The sequence below is a fragment of the Scylla paramamosain genome, unplaced genomic scaffold (assembly GCF_035594125.1).
Source record: "Scylla paramamosain isolate STU-SP2022 unplaced genomic scaffold, ASM3559412v1 Contig57, whole genome shotgun sequence".
NCBI lineage: Eukaryota > Metazoa > Arthropoda > Malacostraca > Decapoda > Portunidae > Scylla > Scylla paramamosain.
The window spans coordinates 457,501-475,000 of NW_026973722.1; the positions used below are offsets into that span (position 1 = coordinate 457,501).

Genomic DNA, 17,500 nt, shown 5'->3' on the forward strand with positions numbered 1-17,500 from the left:
GACTGCAGCACAGGACACAGGAATGGCTCTGTGCGGTCCTCAAAGTGACCACAAGTCAACACCTCACTCACGGCGGCGATGTCATGTCAATAATTGTGATTTTAGTGCATAAGACCAAATGTTGAAACAGTTCTGCGCTGCACCTCTACTACTTTCGAAAGACTCTAGTTGAAGTTACACGGGTTTTTAAGGATACTGGCTATGGTTTTAGTGACAGATTAACAAGATTTCCACATTATTAACAGGAGAAAGAATTTTTTGTAACCTTTGAAAATAGTCGTGGTGAAAGAGCAGAGCGTTTCTGAACACGGGCCACATATCTCGCCAGCACGTACTCGTAATTATTGCCCTAGAGATAAATGTAGCCTTCAGTAAGTAACTGTCACTGAATCTGGACGCGTCATGTGGTTAGTAAGACCATCGTCATCATCCAAATAACACATAATTATAGCAGGATCTAATCTATCACCCGTAATTTCGTTTCTGCTGAGAAGCGTACAGTGTGCCTGGATGAGTGTGCCCCCCCTGCCACCGTCGCCACCGCCCGCCACACAAGTCTGCGGGAGTGAGTGGACGCGGTTCGATCTGTCTGGGCAGCGAGCGCAGTACAGCCTATACATACAAACGAGAGACGTAAACCTTTCCCGCTTACATTCTTCCCTCATTCTTTTCTTATCGTTTAGTGTTCATTATTTACTTATTTATTCATTCACTCATTCATTCATTCATTCAATCATACATTCATTTATTATTTTTACATTGTCATGTAAAAATTGTCTTGTCATGATTGTCTGTTATTATAGTTCTTCGTGACGCTAACTTTGTTATTGATGGCGTTGCCTTTCCCCTGACGCATTCTTATATCAAACACGCACGGCAATAAGCAAAACATACAATGCTGCCTAGTACATATCCTTATAATGGTCCGTATTCTGAAACGCTTTGCTTTCTCACCACGACTATTTTTCAAAGGCCACAGAGATGACTAACCGGATTCTCAAGACTCCTGTCAGTAATGTAGAAATCTTATTAATCTGTCAATAGAACCATAAAAAAAACACCATTAAAAAATCGTGAATCTTTAACAACCAGAGTCTTTTGAAAGTAGTGGAGGTGCGGAGCAGAAGTGTTTCAGAATATAGTCCCGTCTTGAAATAGATTTAGAAAAGAGATAAGAAAAATGGTTCTCAAATAGAGTGGTAGATGAACTGAATGGACCCAATTGAGTCATTAGGGAGCTTTAAAAGATTAGATGAATTTATGGAGAGGTGGAAATAAGTAGGTTTTTTTTTTTTTTTTTCTTACAAGGACTGCCCCGTGTATAGGTCTGATGGCATCTTGCAACTTCCTTTGTGTTCTTTTGTTCTCAATGTGCCGTCTTCTCTCTAGGTCCAATCTCACCAACTAACTCTGCGACGCTGCCTCGTATTCAGAAACGCTTTTGCTTTCTCACCACGACTATTTTCAAAAGCCACAGAGATGTTTAGCCGGATTCTCAAGGTTGTTTTTCCTGTTGATAGTGTAGAAATATTGTTAATCTAGAGCCCTAGAAACACCCTTGGAAACCCGTATAGCTTCAACTACAGACCTTTAAAACTAGTCAGCATGCGGACTGAAATGTTTCAAAATATGGACCATAACTTATTCTGCGTCTTTTCCCCAGGTCCATTCTCACCACCACCACCATCTCCACCGACACCACCGACACCACCAGCATGCCGGCCAAGCGCGTGCCCACCAGCGACACCACGGAGGCCCTCACGGCGGAGCTGGAGCCCATGACTCCCAAGGAGGAGAGGCCACCTGGGGAGGTGGGCGAGGATGAAACGCAAAAGACACAGCTCAAGAAGGAACTCGGCTTGCTGGAGGGCGTGGCCATCATCCTTGGCATCATTGTGTGTGTGTGTGTGTGTGTGTGTGTGTGTGTGTGTACCAAATTGTTTTTGCATTTTCTCATTTTTGCAATCCTTTATATTAATATTGTTTTATTTTTATTCTTGTGTATATTTTTGTTTTGGCTTGTTATTATTATTATTTTATTATTATTATTATTATTATTATTATTATTATTATTATTATTATTATTATTATTATTATTACTATTATTATTATTATTATCATTGTTGTTGTTATTGTTGTTGTTTTCACACGAATCTGTATGGTACAGTAGTCTATGTATGTGTATATTCTGGAAAGCTAAATATTATCAGATTTTCTTCTCTTTTTTCTTTTGAGTTCTCTTGATGATGTAACAAATAATAATAATAATAATAATAATAATAATAATAATAATAATAACAATAATAATAATAATAATAAAATAATAATAATAATAATAATAATAATAATAATAATAATAATAATAATAATAATAATAATAATAAAAATAGTAATAAAATTTTATAATAAACATCTTGAGAGACAAAAATATACAAGGGAAAAGCATGATGATATAATGTAATGCTATAATGTAAAAAAATTGTAAACACCGGTACCAATACTAATTATCAGAAAATAGCAAAAGTAATACTAACTATAGCAATGTGTGTGTGTGTGTGTGTGTCTGTGCATAGCAGATGTGAAAATGTTAACACAGTAATTATCAAGGTCTCTCTCTCTCTCTCTCTCTCTCTCTCTCTCTCTCTCTCTCTCTCTCTCTCTCTCTCTGCAGGCATCTTCATCTCGCCCAAGGGAGTGCTGAGGGAGACAGGCAGCGTGGGCATGTCGCTGGAGGTGTGGGTGATGTGTGGCCTCATGTCGCTGGTGGGCGCGCTATGCTATGCAGAGCTGGGCACATCCATACCAAAATCAGGCGGAGACTATGCGTACATTAATGCTGGCTTTGGCTCCCTCCCTGCCTTCCTTTTCCTCTGGGCTGCCAACCTCATCTTTGTGTAAAGTTAAGTTTGTTGTGCAAGTGTTCAAGTGGTGGCCATCATGTCTTTATAAGTGCATAAGGGTTTTGCCATCTTGTAGCAAATAATCTAGTCAGCCATAGAAATATCCCATTTTCTCTCATATTCAGGGTACACTAAAGCTTACGCGCTTCTCAGAACCAGTAATATGTAAACACAAGTCACCGCTCCAAGCACTCCGTTTTCTCTTATATGTTTTCAGCCTCCCGTTCTCTTTCTACCGCACAGATTTTTCGTCTTTCATCTCTTCTTCCTCATTTTTTATACATACACATTCTGTGCACGCTTTTCGACACATACGTTACACGTCTTTTCTATACATCATATTACTCCTTTCTTCACACAGACATACACACGCACATTCACTCTCTTTGTTCATATCTTTATGTAAATCATTTTTTATGTTCAGTATTTCTTGTGTACATGTTCATGTTTTTGTTAAATAAAGTAGAGAGAGTTTAACCAGTCTAACAAGTGGCTATAAATACAACCTTAGCTGGTGAACAAAAAGAGTTAAGAGATTAAAGGACTTGCAACTGCTGACGGTTACCTGTCGGTTTTCTCTTCTCACATTCCTGGCGGCTTCCACCTAGATCACTAGAAATGGTGACTCGGAGTTAGACCGTAGTGGCCAGCTCCACCAATGCTGTGTCCCAGGTTCTTTAGCACTATAGCGTCGCCACAGCTATAGGTACCTCGCCCAGGTCAGCCTCCGCCTGACACGGACCACCACGGCCAAACTGCCACCCAGCCTGGCCCAGCCGTGACCCACCGACGCCACCCAGCCCGGCCAGCCGCCACGTGACACACACACACCGTCACCCAGCCCAGCAACCGTGGTCACCGCCGCTGCCTCGCCAGTCACCAGCCACCCTCTCTCGCAGCTGTGACTCACCACGCCTTGCCAGCCACCCAGGCCACTGAGGCCACGCTCACCTGCCGCCTCACCACCGCCACCAGGTCACTCCCTCTCCTGCTGCCGTGACCCACCGCGCCAACTCCACCTGCTGCCTGGTCACCTGCCACCCCTGCCACACCTGCTGCCCAGCCTCCATCACCACCACAGCAGCAGCAACACCTCTCCGGCTCACCACGCACGGTCACCGCCACCCGGCCGTGACCCCACTGGCCCTGATTTCGCTTCTCTACAACAGGGCGGCGCCCCCTGCACCGGTACTCCCGTCTTCCGCTCGACAACAGGGCGGCGTTCCCTGCAACGTTCCCCCACCAAAGTGTTAGTGCTCCCGACCGTCCCTCCCCTCTCCCCCGTCGTCCACCCTCCCCCTGTGTGTGTTAACCCCTGCCCCTAGAAAACTCCCTAGTGTGCATCAGCGCGTACCAACCCCCGTGTGCCAGACACCAACACCTACACATACACGCACTCACACACACACACACACAGACTACACACTTCGTTCACGGCAGTGCGTTCCAAGCCGTAAGTGCGAGTGTGGTAAAGTACGTGCCTAGGACCATCGCTGTCACACCCTCAGCACTGCACAGTGGCGCCCAGCAGGCGTCCCTTGCCACCTCTCACTGGCACCTGGCGCCGGAGGAGCCCGCGCCTCGCCGACAGGCGTCACTACACCCTGCTCCACGACTCGCATAACAAGCCACCAGGCCCCATCGCACGCCAGCAACAAGAAACGGCCATGGCTCCACCGGACACCGCCTCCCCAGCTCCCCCCTTCAGGGCTCCAGCCTTCAACAGCCACGACCCCAACATGTGGTTTACCATCTTGGAGCTGAACTTCAAGGCAAACAACATCACTGAGGCCTTGAAACAGTTCACTCACGCCTGCACTCTCCTGCCACCCGAGGTCCTCTTGCAAGTCTCGGACGCCATCGCGAAAGCCCCCTCTTCGGACAATCCCTACGACGACCTCAAGCAAGCCGTCCTCAAACGCCTTGCGTCGTCGGTGTCGACACGCTTGCAAGAGCTACTAAAGAAGGAGGAGCTGGGGAATGAAAAGCCATCAGATCTGCTTAGGCGGATGAAGAGGTTGTTGGGCGATCAGCCCAACACAATGGACAAAACCATGTTCGCCCACCTCTTTTATCAGCGACTTCCTCCAGCACTACAGAGCAGCTTATTCAGCGTGAAAGATAAGCTCGACCTAGCAGACCTCGCGCAGCTGGCTGACGACTATATGTCGACAGTTCCGTCGGCAACGCCACCGTCTTCAGTCGCCACTGTCACTAACACAGCAGACGTCCAGCAACTCACCCACATTGTGTCGCAGCTGGCCCTGCAGGTCAGCGCGATGCAGGAACAGCTAAATACCCGCCAGCGTCGCCGCCCACCGTCACCTCGACGCCCTCGCTACCGCTCTCGGTCGCGTAGCTCTACACGCACCCCGGGCGTCTGCTACTACCACAGCAGGTTCGGTAGCGAGGCCATTAAGTGCACCCAACCCTGCACTTACAACACCACCCCGGCGTCAAACTAAACGGGCGGACGTTCACGGCGCGTACGATCCGCCAGCCCAAGTCACAGCTACTTCACGTCTACGACCGACGCACCGGAATTAAGTTCCTCGTCGACACCGGCGCTGAGGTCAGTGTCCTGCCTGCCACAGACAGCCAGAAGAGGTTGCCTGTAACCACGCACCTCTATGCAGCCAACGCCTCGAAAATCCCTGTGTACGCGCGGCAGACACTACACCTCGAACTCAACCTCCGCCGCTCCTTCGACTGGACCTTTTACGTGGCAGCTGTGACCCAACCCATCCTAGGCGCCGATTTCCTACGCCACCACGACCTCTTAGTCGACTTGAAGCACGGCACGCTGCTGGATCGTCTCACTTCCCTGCGGACCCGTGGCCTAACGGCACCTGGCGAGAGCACCGGACTCTCCGCAGTCTGCCGAGATAACCCCTTCGCCGCCATCCTCAAGGGTTTCCCAACACTAACGCAGCCATACTCAGCCACGCAGCCAGTGAAACATCACGTCCTGCACTACATAGAGACCACCGGACCACCTGTTTTCGCCAAGGCTCGTCGCTTAGCACCAGAACGCTACAAACAGGTCAGGGCCGAGTTTGAGTCTCTGATGCAGCAAGGCATCATCCGCCCAAGCTCCAGCAACTGGTCGTCTGCGCTTCACGTCGTCCCCAAGAAAAACGGTGACATACGCCCTTGCGGGGACTACAGAGCCCTAAACTCCCGCACCGAGATGGACAGGTATCCAGTGCCTAACATTCAGGAGTTTTCCTCACAACTGCACGGCTCTACAATTTTCTCCAGGATCGACCTCGTAAAGGCCTTCCATCAGATCCCCATCAACCCCGAGGACATCCCGAAGACGGCCATAATCACGCCCTTCGGACTATATGAATACACTAGGATGCCCTTCGGTCTCAAGAACGCTGCTCAAACATTCCAGCGCTTCATGGACGAAGTTTTGCGAGGACTGCAGTTCTGCTTCACTTACGTCGATGACATTCTTGTTGCCAGCCCAGACGACGCTGCTCATCGCCAACACCTCGAGCAAGTCTTCACTCGTCTGAAGGACTACGGCATCCAGGTCAACGCCGACAAGTCCGTGTTCGGCGTGCCTTCAGTCGACTTCCTCAGCCACACTGTGTCCTCCTCAGGCTTCACCCCAACTGCAAGTCGCTGTACTGCCATCCAGAATTTCCCGAAGCCCACAACTCAGCGCCAGTTGAAGCAGTTCCTCGGGATGCTGAACTATTACCACAGGTTCATTCCCCGATGCGCGCTCCTCCTCCAGCCTCTCTACGCCTTAGTGAAGCCAGCCAAACGAGGCCAGTCCGTCACCCTTGCCTGGACGCCCGCAGCTGAGGACGCTTTCCTCGCTGCCCGGAAGGCGCTCACATCCACAGCGCTCAGTTTCCCTGCCCCAGACGCCCCTACTTCCATCGCCACGGACGCCTCAGACACCGGAGTTGGAGCAGTGCTACAGCAACACATCGACGGTGCCTGGAAACCCGTCGCCTTCTTCTCCAAGAAACTCAACACTGCCGAGAAGAAGTACAGCGCCTTCGACAAAGAGCTCCTCGCCATCTACAAGGCATTGAAGCACTTCCAGTACTTTGTCGAAGGACGTCAGTTTCATATCTACACTGACCACAAGCCGCTGACGAGCACCTTCATCAAGAACAAGTCATCCTACTCTCCACGTCAACTGCGCCACGTAGACTTCATCTCTCAGTTCACCACGGACCTCCGTTACGTGAAAGGTGAAGATAACGCCCCAGCCGATGCCCTGTCACGCAACATCTGTGCCACATCTACCTCTCTCATCGATTACGCCGCCATTGCTGCCGATCAGGCCGACGACGCCGAGCTGCAGCAACTAAAGGAAAACACCGCACTACAGATGAAGAGAGTACAGCTACCAGGCACTCAAGTGCACATCTACGCTGACGTCTCGACCAACACCGTCAGACCATACCTGCCTCAACGGCACAGGTATCCACTCTTCCGTCAGCTGCACGACCTCTCACATCCTGGCATCAGGGCTTCACAACACATGATGACGTCCCGATTCATCTGGACCGCCATCAACAAGGACGTGAGAGACTGGACACGTAGGTGCACCACCTGTCAGGCCTCCAAGGTGACGCGGCACACACGCTCCCCTACAGCCACCTTCACGCCAGTCTCCACACGCTTCGAACACGTCCATATCGACCTCGTTGGCCCTCTTCCTCACTCCGACGGCTACCGCTACATCCTCACCTGTGTCGACCGCTTCACTCGCTGGCCAGAAGCTGCACCACTGACTGACATCTCCACTGACACCGTTGCACGTGCCTTTATCAGCACGTGGATCTCACGCTTCGGTGTTCCTGTCAGCCTCACTTCCGACCGCGGCGGCCAGTTTGAGTCCAGTGTCTGGAACAAACTGATGACACTACTCGGCATTCGACGATACAGGACTGCCAGCTACCATCCTCAGGCCAACGCTACAGTGGAACGTTTCCACCGCCAGCTGAAGTCGTCACTGATGGCTTCCAGCGACCAACGCGAGAAGTGGAACGCCACCTTACCCCTCGTCCTCCTCGGCATCCGGACGTCCCTCAAGCAGGACCTTCATCACTCTTCTGCCGAGCTCGTATACGGCACCACTCTTCGACTCCCTGGCGAGCTCCTTACCAGCTCACCCGACGCCGGCCCCTGCAGCGTCCAAGACTTCGCCAGCAGTCTTAAGGAGTCGATGAGAAGCCTGCAGCCGGTGCAACCTCGCACGCACCCCGCCAAGACCTTCGTCAGCCAGGACCTCGAAGACTGCACACACGTCTTCGTCAGGGTTGACGCTGTCCGTAAACCACTACAGCGCCCCTACGAAGGCCCCTTCGAGGTCCTCCGCAGGACGAGGAAAAACATCACCATCAACAGAAACGGCTCTTCCGACGTCATAGCCATAGACCGAGTCAAGCCCGCCTACATCCTGCACACCCCGACGGCACCTCACGACCCGACATCGCCGGCCACGCCTTCAGCACCACGCGCCACAGCTAAGCAGCACGTATCGTTCGTCGTGCCTCCTCACTCGGGGGAAGTTATGTAGCAAATAATCTAGTCAGCCATAGAAATATCCCATTTTCTCTCATATTCAGGGTACACTAAAGCTTACGCGCTTCTCAGAACCAGTAATATGTAAACACAAGTCACCGCTCCAAGCACTCCGTTTTCTCTTATATGTTTTCAGCCTCCCGTTCTCTTTCTACCGCACAGATTTTTCGTCTTTCATCTCTTCTTCCTCATTTTTTATACATACACATTCTGTGCACGCTTTTCGACACATACGTTACACGTCTTTTCTATACATCATATTACTCCTTTCTTCACACAGACATACACACGCACATTCACTCTCTTTGTTCATATCTTTATGTAAATCATTTTTTATGTTCAGTATTTCTTGTGTACATGTTCATGTTTTTGTTAAATAAAGTAGAGAGAGTTTAACCAGTCTAACAAGTGGCTATAAATACAACCTTAGCTGGTGAACAAAAAGAGTTAAGAGATTAAAGGACTTGCAACTGCTGACGGTTACCTGTCGGTTTTCTCTTCTCACATTCCTGGCGGCTTCCACCTAGATCACTAGAATCTTACTAATATCTTACTTGATCTTAATACTTAGTGCTGTGATAACTTTACACTGAAAACTGTAACTTAATGCTCATCTAGAACATTTCACATTCCTTAGTTCACTGTTATATTATCAAAGCTTTGGCCTTCTCTCTGTAATGTGTTGTTATACTGGTACAGTGCCTGTGTCCCTCTTACTTGATCTTAGTACTTATTAATGCCATGATAACTATGCACACTGTATAACCTTAATGTTCACCTCCCATTCAAGCATCCAAAACTGTACATTTCACTGGCATATTGCTAATGCTTTGGTCTTCCTCAGTAGTGTGTGCTATACTGATGCCTCTGTCCCTCTCCAGGCCCACCACCAATGCCATCATGCCGCTGGCCTTTGCCAAGTATGTGATTCAACCATTCTTCCCCAACTGTGACCTGCCAGACGATGCTGTGCGGCTCATTGCAGCACTGTCCATATGTGAGTGATGCTTTGGTCCTGGAGCACACACACACACACACACAAAGAGTACAAAGAGTAGTCACTATGATGGTTCCGGAGTTGAGTAAGTTGACCTTTGAAGAGAGATTAAGAATGCTGGAAATTCCTATCCTTGAAAATAGGAGACAGAGAGGGGATTTAATAAACATCTATAGAATGATAAATGGTATGAAAAATATGAACAAAGAATGTTTTATAACTTTAGACACACAGAGTACAAGGGGGGACAGTAAGAAATTGAAGAAGTAAAAAGTTGAAGAACTGTTGAAGAGACATAAAAACGTATAGTTTTCCTCACAGAAGTGTGAACAAATGGAATACACTGTAAACTCATATGAAGATGTTGTCAATGCCATAACTGTGTAGGAGTACATAGATACACCATTAGAAGTTCGAGGTAGGTTCCAGTAATGCGGTTTACACCTCATTGGGTACTGCCACGGACTCGGTCATTCGGTTGACTGGAAGCCTACTTTAAACACCACACACTCACGCCTGCAATGGTTTTCCTTTATTGTGATTTAAGCACCACCTGGAGTTTGGGTAAGCACTTTGTATTATGATGGTATTGTGATTATGATATATTTATTTAGTATTAACTTTGATGAACATGTAAGTGTATGTGATTACAGTTAAAAGTATTTGGGTGATCTTGTTAAGTACTTATTGTGAATGTACCTTGTTGGTGATATTTGATAGAAACATGATTTTCTATGGAGTTGGATTAGTATAACATTTCCAGACCAAGTTTATATTACAACTTGTGATGTGTCCACTAAATTCGTGTAGGATTTCGTATTCACTTAATTGGTTGTTGGCAGGCTTCTGTTGTATACTTGCTGTGACCGTGTCTGGGGAATCTAACTGCGCCTGTGAACAGCGCCCGCAAATAAACTCACGGCACCTGTCTGCAAGTTTCAGTACCAATCCCCGCTCTACAACTGTCCATGCTTTTAAGACCAAACTGGATATATACAAAGATAGGATATTGTGAGATTACTCCCCTCCCATAAACCACAACTAGGTAAACTAGGTAAACACACACACATACACACACACACATTGTTTTATTTATTTATTTATTTTTATATATATATTTATTTATTTATTTATTTTCATTCTTTTAATTCCAGCATCTTTTCATCTTTAGATATATAGATATTTTTTTACTGCACCAAGAAAAATGTATACAGTGTATACACATTATAGGTTGTGGTCCATCAAAAAACACATTTAAAAGGTTTTGGCCAGTTCTTATGCTTTTATAAATATTACATCATACAGAATTTCTTTTGACAGATTTACTATATTATGTATATTATGGTTCTCTGTAATAATGAAAGTCATTGTTTATTATTTCTTATTCTGTTTAGAGTTGTGTAGTTTTTTAATATTTGACTGTCACTGTGTCCTCCCCATCCAGGCTTCCTGACAGCACTGAATTGCTGGAATGTACGAGTCACCACCAAGCTGCAGGATTTCTTCATGGTGACCAAGATTGGTGCATTGCTCATTGTCATCATTGCTGGCATCGTCCACCTTTGCATGGGTGAGTGTTTGAACAAGTGAGCCAGTGAGTGAGTGAGTCAATGTGTCTTTAGCAGCGTTGCCCTTCACTGCAATGCCATCAGCCAGGCAGTCAGTCAGGTGTCACTCTACATTATATTAATTTTGGGGAGTCTTGTATCCCATAGCTATTAAGTATATTTAAAAGACTGATGTTTACTTTATTTTTTGTAGGGATAGAACAAAATCATATTTGTCTGAGACCTCACATAGCAAGTTTGATTGATCCTGTTGTGAAATCTTGTTAATTGTAGTAGCACACCAATCTAATCATTCTTTAGTGCCTTCAGTTATATGTGTTCATGTTTCCTATGGCTTTCTACTTTAACCCTTGTTTAAGTCTTGTTAGTAAGCCATTTTTATGCATAGAACTTTGCTTTATTGTGCTTTTATTGATTCTTTACAGTCAAGATGTGAAAAATCCAAGTTCCAGAACACATTAAAAATTCTTAATAGTCTTTCTGAAGTACACAAAAAAAAAAAAATCTACATCATAATAATCTTCACCTCCACTTTTCAGGCAACACTGGGAACCTCCACAACTCCTTCCAGGGCACCAGCACTGAGCCAGGCGAGATAGCTGTCTCCTTCTACTCAGGTATATTTTCCTATGCTGGATGGAACTACCTCAACTTCATGACGGAGGAGCTGAAGAACCCATTTGTGTGAGTACCGTCTCTCCCTCACTTGGCACCACACTGCCACTCACACCAGCTGGTTTGTAGGCCTTGGCTCAAGCTTTACTGTGACAAGACACAAACACAAGGCAAAGCAGGACTGACTGTGAGGTGCTTCCCTTATGGTCCAAGCAGTAAAAACTTGTCCTTTTGGGTTGTCAGATTTGGGTTCAAGCTCTAGTCAGGTTTACCTCGCTCATTTATGATAGATTAATTTCTTGCTGTTTTGTAATGGAGAGCATACTTCTTTGTAGAGTTGTGACAGAATGGTCTATCTTTTTAAGCATATACCTTTGCTTTTTATCTGTTATCTATAAATTGTGATATGTGAATCATCTTTTTCCATTTTGGACTTGTATATTTTGCAAATGATCTATATGTCTTTGTACCAAATTAACATGCCACCTAAAGGTATCATGAATGCAAATTACCTTTGTTTTTGTATTATTTTGATTTCTTTGTTGGAGTGACAAATATTGTTTCATTGGTTACAGTGTTTTCCTCATAAAGTATTTTTGTTCCTTCCTTGGATTCTGTATAACTATTTTTGTATAAATTTATGTGAAGGAAATAGTAATATCTTGTTCACATTATAGGTTTTCTATATATTACATCTTCACAAGAAATAATTAAGAACAGCTTCACTAGAATATGAGCAACATTGTGAAGGTGGTGTCCTGTTAGTACATAATTAATTTTGAGAAATACAAAGAGCTCATTGATCAGATATCACCACCAGTCACCACCAGTCCTGTTAACATCACACCCTGCCAACAGTAACCTGCCCCGGGCCATCTACATCTCCCTGCCACTGGTGACGCTGGTCTACGCGATGGCCAGTGTTGCCTGCCTGGCTGTGCTCTCCCCTCGACATGCTGGCCTCTGATGCCATTGCTGTTGTGAGTACACCATTGACAGCTTCCATGAGTAATTTGCATTGTGTTGTTGATGGCACCATGTGACTGTTGTGGCACAAGTGATAGATAAGTTAGTCAGATCATTCAGTTATTACTTTTATAGAGAACGTAATTATAGCAGACATTGCTCGGACTTTTCTAGTGTTTTGAGTCCATTCTTTAAACTTTACAATTATATGCAATAGCTTAGATATTTTGGTTCTCTTATTAGCATACCACAGTGTATTTATGTTAGAGGAAAAGATAATAATCAGGAATTATCATTAATATTAAGTTTGGCTTATCTAGCAGCTGCAGACTTCAAGCATTATATAATATGAAAATTATTTACCTTTCTAAATTTTCTCCCCATTGTTTTTTTAATAATTTTATCACACGCTATCCAAGCTAATGGTCAGTGTTACAGAACATAACCTTAGTTGTTGTTGTTGCCTTGATGACAGACCTTTGCTGACCGTCTAATGGGCAGCAGCAGCTGGGTGATGCCCTTGCTGGTGGCCCTCTCAGCCTTTGGTGGTCTCTCAGTGCACATCATGACTTCCTCCAGGTGGGTGTTGCTCCTGCTAGCCTTTCGGATCTATTTTCACCTGTTCACCACCTATTTTGTTTGTTGATGTAATATATATATAATTTTCCCAGCTGATTCATCACTCTTCCTGACCACCTGCTCTTAGATAGGAAAAACTAGCTAAATCCCACTACATCCACACATCTCAGGCTATCTATCTCTATACCAGGCTTGTTTTATCCTTCAGGGTAGATAGGCAAGGCAAGGCATCAACATCAGGGTCTGGAGAAAATTTAACTGCTCTTCCTCTCATACACTTGACTCATCATAACCACAAATGCATACTACTTCACTTCAGAATTGTCAAGCTCTTTTTGACTGAGGAATTTAGGCTTTCTTAATTCAAAACACAATTAAGAAAACTAAGAGAACTTGTAAAAGAAGCCATCAGGCCTACATGTGGCAGTCCATGCAGGGAACATACTGACACATCTATTTCTATCTTTCATTGTCATCCATCAATTATAAGAAACGTAAGGAAATTCTCTCTCTCTCTCTCTCTCTCTCTCTCTCTCTCTCTCTCTCTCTTTCTCTCTTTTTTTTTTTTAAACATGAGTACATTGTCACCCGAAGGCGCACTGCCGTGTGCAACCTATTTTAGGGGTGGGGCACAACACAATTATAAATATAAATTATATACATATATATATACATTCTTCATGGGCTTATTGGTAGCAGGGGGGTTGGGAATGAGCCCCTCCAGTGGTGTGCTGCTAACTTCACATCCTGGGTATCCATCCCCCTGATATGTGGGACGGAGGACGTGAAGACGTTCCACAGTCTGGAGACTCGCCCCCAAGAGGTGCGCTGGTGTTGGCTGGAGCGGGAACGCGGCACTTCCACTGAGTCACCACTGGATAACACCGTTCTCATGTCCCGCGAGGTGACTCTGGTGGGCAGCCGTAGTCCCGCCAGATGTGGCACACCCTGCACCTGTGCCTTGTGGAACACCACAAGGGCTGCCACGTCCCTTGTGGTGTTCCACTCTCTCTCTCTCCTCTCTCTCCTCTCTCTCTCTCTCTCTCTCTCTCTCTCTCTCTCTCTCTCTCTCTCTCTCTCTCTCTCTCTCTCTCTCTCTCTCTCTCTCTCTCTCTCTCTCTCTCTCTCTCTCTCTCTCTCTCTCTCTCTCTCTCTCTCTCTCTCTCTCTCTCTCTCTCTCTCTCTCTCTCTCTCTCTCTCTCTCTCTCTCTCTCTCTCTCTCTCTCTCTCTCTCTCTCTCTCATACCTAGACTCACATCTGGTGTTATACTCCTGCATTCAGGTTTTCTGTCATATATGAATAGCTGTAGTGTTTGGTGAAAATACCACAGTGCTATATTAAGAGATTTCCTGCTTCATTTATAACCACTAATGATGATGGAGTTCAATTCTAAAGTTATCTTATTTATTTTAACAGAGAATCCACTTTATTCAAGAATTTAGATATACTTGATTGCAAGATTTCCATGAGCTCCACAATCCATTCCTTTCATACACTCCCTTTACTCTCTGTCAGATTTAGAGCACAAGTTATGACTGGTAGTAATGCCCCACTCACCAGCTTAATGATGTTGACAGGCTGTGCTTCATGGGTGCAAGACAAGGCCACTTCCCAGACAACCTTGCTCTCATCAACTGCAAATGCAACACTCCAATGTCTTCTCTCATCTTCCTGGTAAGACATTGTGCAATGCTATGTGTGTGTGTGTGTGTGTGTTTATAGGTTTTTTATTATTGTCATTAACAGATTCATTGCTGTGGCTTTTATGTATTTTAAAACAGTATGTGTGACACCTTTCATAAATTTTGTGAATAGTAGCTTTGGTTCAATTAGTCCTCTACATGTTGCAATTGTGTTCTTTTGAAGTTGGACAAAAAACATAATTTTTTGTTATTTTCAATGTTTTTTTTGTCAGTAAAATACTACTACCACTACTACTGTGTGTGTGTGTGTGTGTGTGTGTGTGTGTGTGAGCATGCATCATGGTTCTTATGGTGTCCCCTCAGGATGTGCAGTGTGAGCTAATATTTTGACAGATGGAAAGAAGTATGGAAGTGAATGTACTTATGTGTACATTATTGCTTACCTACACAAACATTTTTTAGTTCTTAACTTCATCAGTCTTTAGTTTCCAAGTTGATGTATTTGTATGAAAAGTGATTGATGAGTTTTCCTAGAGTTATTAATAGATTTACATACACACACACACACACACACACACACACACACAAACACACAGTTTTTATATATTATTCAGTCAGACAGAACACATCCTCACAAATGAAGAAAATAGATTTAGGTTGGAATGTTTAGTTAGCTTGGTGCGTCTAAAAGTGAATACAATGCCTCCCTCTCTGTGCAGGTGAACATCATCGTTCCCATCGCCTTCCTGCTGGTGTGTGGCTTCCTGGTGTTTCTGCCGCTGTATGTGCGGCCATATGAGGTGGGCATGGGCCTGCTCATCACTGGCTCTGGGGTGCCTGCCTACTTCCTCTTTGTGTACTGGCAGAACAAGCCAAAAATTGTCAGAACAGCACTTGGTGAGTAGTCTGTTTATGGTTGTCCTTTTGTTCATGGGATGTTAGGCCAGTGTGCCACAAAATAGTAGCAAGACAATACTGAGTGGTATGAATGAGTCCTTACTTGTGGAGGGGCACTGAAAGACTAGGGCTTTCTTTTCCATCTTTCTTGAATATTTCTTGATAATGTGAGTAATATTCACTGTTTGCCATATTTTCCCTGGCAAGAAAATAAATGATGAACAGTATGGTTTACCACCTTCTTACATTAAACTATTTCAGTGCCATCTATTCACTCACCAACAGCTGGAGCAAGGAATATACATCCATACTTTCATTCATATAATAATGTAATAACATTCTCAGTACTTTTTTACATCTTAGTCTCAAGCTTTATAAATTTATGTGCATCTATCTCTATACTAAGCAGACATTCTCACAAAAAGTACAGAGAATTAAACTATCCATTCCCTCACACAGCATCACCTGACCTGGTGTCCACACATCCAAAACTGACATTGTCCTGTGTCCTTCCAACAGACCAACTCACTGTTTGGACACAGTTGCTCTTCGTATCTGTGAAAACTGAGTGAGGAGTGACTGACTGCACCTCCTCTACCATTACTACCAAAACTCCTCTTGGGCTACAGCTATCATTGTGCTCGTAGCTCAATGGGTAAAGAGTTGTGTACCTTGAATGTTTTGATGGGAATCCTAGTGCTATTCCCCTTATGCCTTGCTCAGCAGGTGTCTGTGAGACCTGTGGATGGTGGTGTTATCACTGTCAAAAATGTTTTATTGTCCCACACTTTTTCCCATTATCTTTAACATTTTCCCTTAGTATTAAGTCAATAATCCACAGACTCTCCTCACAAATATAACAGGTGACAGATGCTAAGGAGGTCACAGGACTTAAGATTGAGGGAAATGCTAAACACTGGGAGTGAGTGTGGCAAATTACATGACCTCTAACCAGACTAGACCAACAGGATAAATGAACATGGCCTAACTCCAGGCTGTGCTGTGTGGAGGCAGTCCTGGGGTGAGGTGACAGCTGGTGTGACACTCATAGTCACTGGAGCAGCCAAGAAGCCTCACGACAATTATAAAATGATTAGCCTTGGCTCAAGCCTTTGTTATCAGCTAGGCTTGCCTCCTTCACAGTGCTCCTGTCTTCCCCTCTGGTGGTCAGCCACTGCCTGCACCTCTGCCTTGTAGGGAATTTACATCCTGCTCATGAGTGACACGATGAAGAAAAGGAAATAAATGTACATCTTTTCATCTCTGCATGGGACAAATAAGGGCTGTGTGTGTGTGTGTGTGTGTGTGTGTGTGTGTGTGTGTGTGTGTGTGTGTGTGTGTGTGTGTGTGTGTGTTTCATAATTTATCTTATTTTTTTTCTGGGCATTTATGGTGCTGAAAGACAAGAAAATTCATGCATACTTTATGATCACTCATTATTAATCTTTTTATTTTATTATCCTTTTCATTATCATCAAGACCATGTTGGGCTTTAATTAATGTGTGTGTGTGTGTGTGTGTGTGTGTGTGTAATTATAGATATGTAGTTGAATGTATTCATGTCCGGTGGCAAATCAGATGTATTTTGCTCATTGGTGAGAGAGAGAGAGAGAGAGAGAGAGTAGTTTTGGCCCAACAGTGGGTAATGATGATGTGTAAAGCATATTTTACTAGAAGCAAATGAGGCAATGTGTCCGCCAGGCATCAACATGTCACTTCATTGTTACCATGTTTTTAAGAATGAAATAAATGTGCCTTTTTTACAGCTAGCTTGTTTG

General features: G+C 45.0%; 1 protein-coding gene across 1 annotated transcript in view; it reads left to right on the forward strand.

Annotated features, from left to right (window-relative positions):
- The window catches only part of LOC135098360 (large neutral amino acids transporter small subunit 2-like), a 19,269-nt gene extending 1,782 nt beyond the window's left edge, over window positions 1-17,487 (forward strand). Inside the window, 11 exon segments of the mRNA XM_064000699.1 lie at window positions 1,664-1,895; window positions 2,672-2,899; window positions 9,338-9,453; window positions 10,898-11,023; window positions 11,561-11,705; window positions 12,495-12,584; window positions 12,586-12,616; window positions 13,078-13,181; window positions 14,760-14,856; window positions 15,545-15,722; window positions 16,182-17,487. Coding sequence (XP_063856769.1) covers window positions 9,357-9,453; window positions 10,898-11,023; window positions 11,561-11,705; window positions 12,495-12,584; window positions 12,586-12,616; window positions 13,078-13,181; window positions 14,760-14,856; window positions 15,545-15,722; window positions 16,182-16,294 — 981 coding nt within the window. The 5' untranslated portion in view covers window positions 1,664-1,895; window positions 2,672-2,899; window positions 9,338-9,356 and the 3' untranslated portion in view covers window positions 16,295-17,487.
- Window positions 17,488-17,500: the final 13 nt, after the last annotated feature.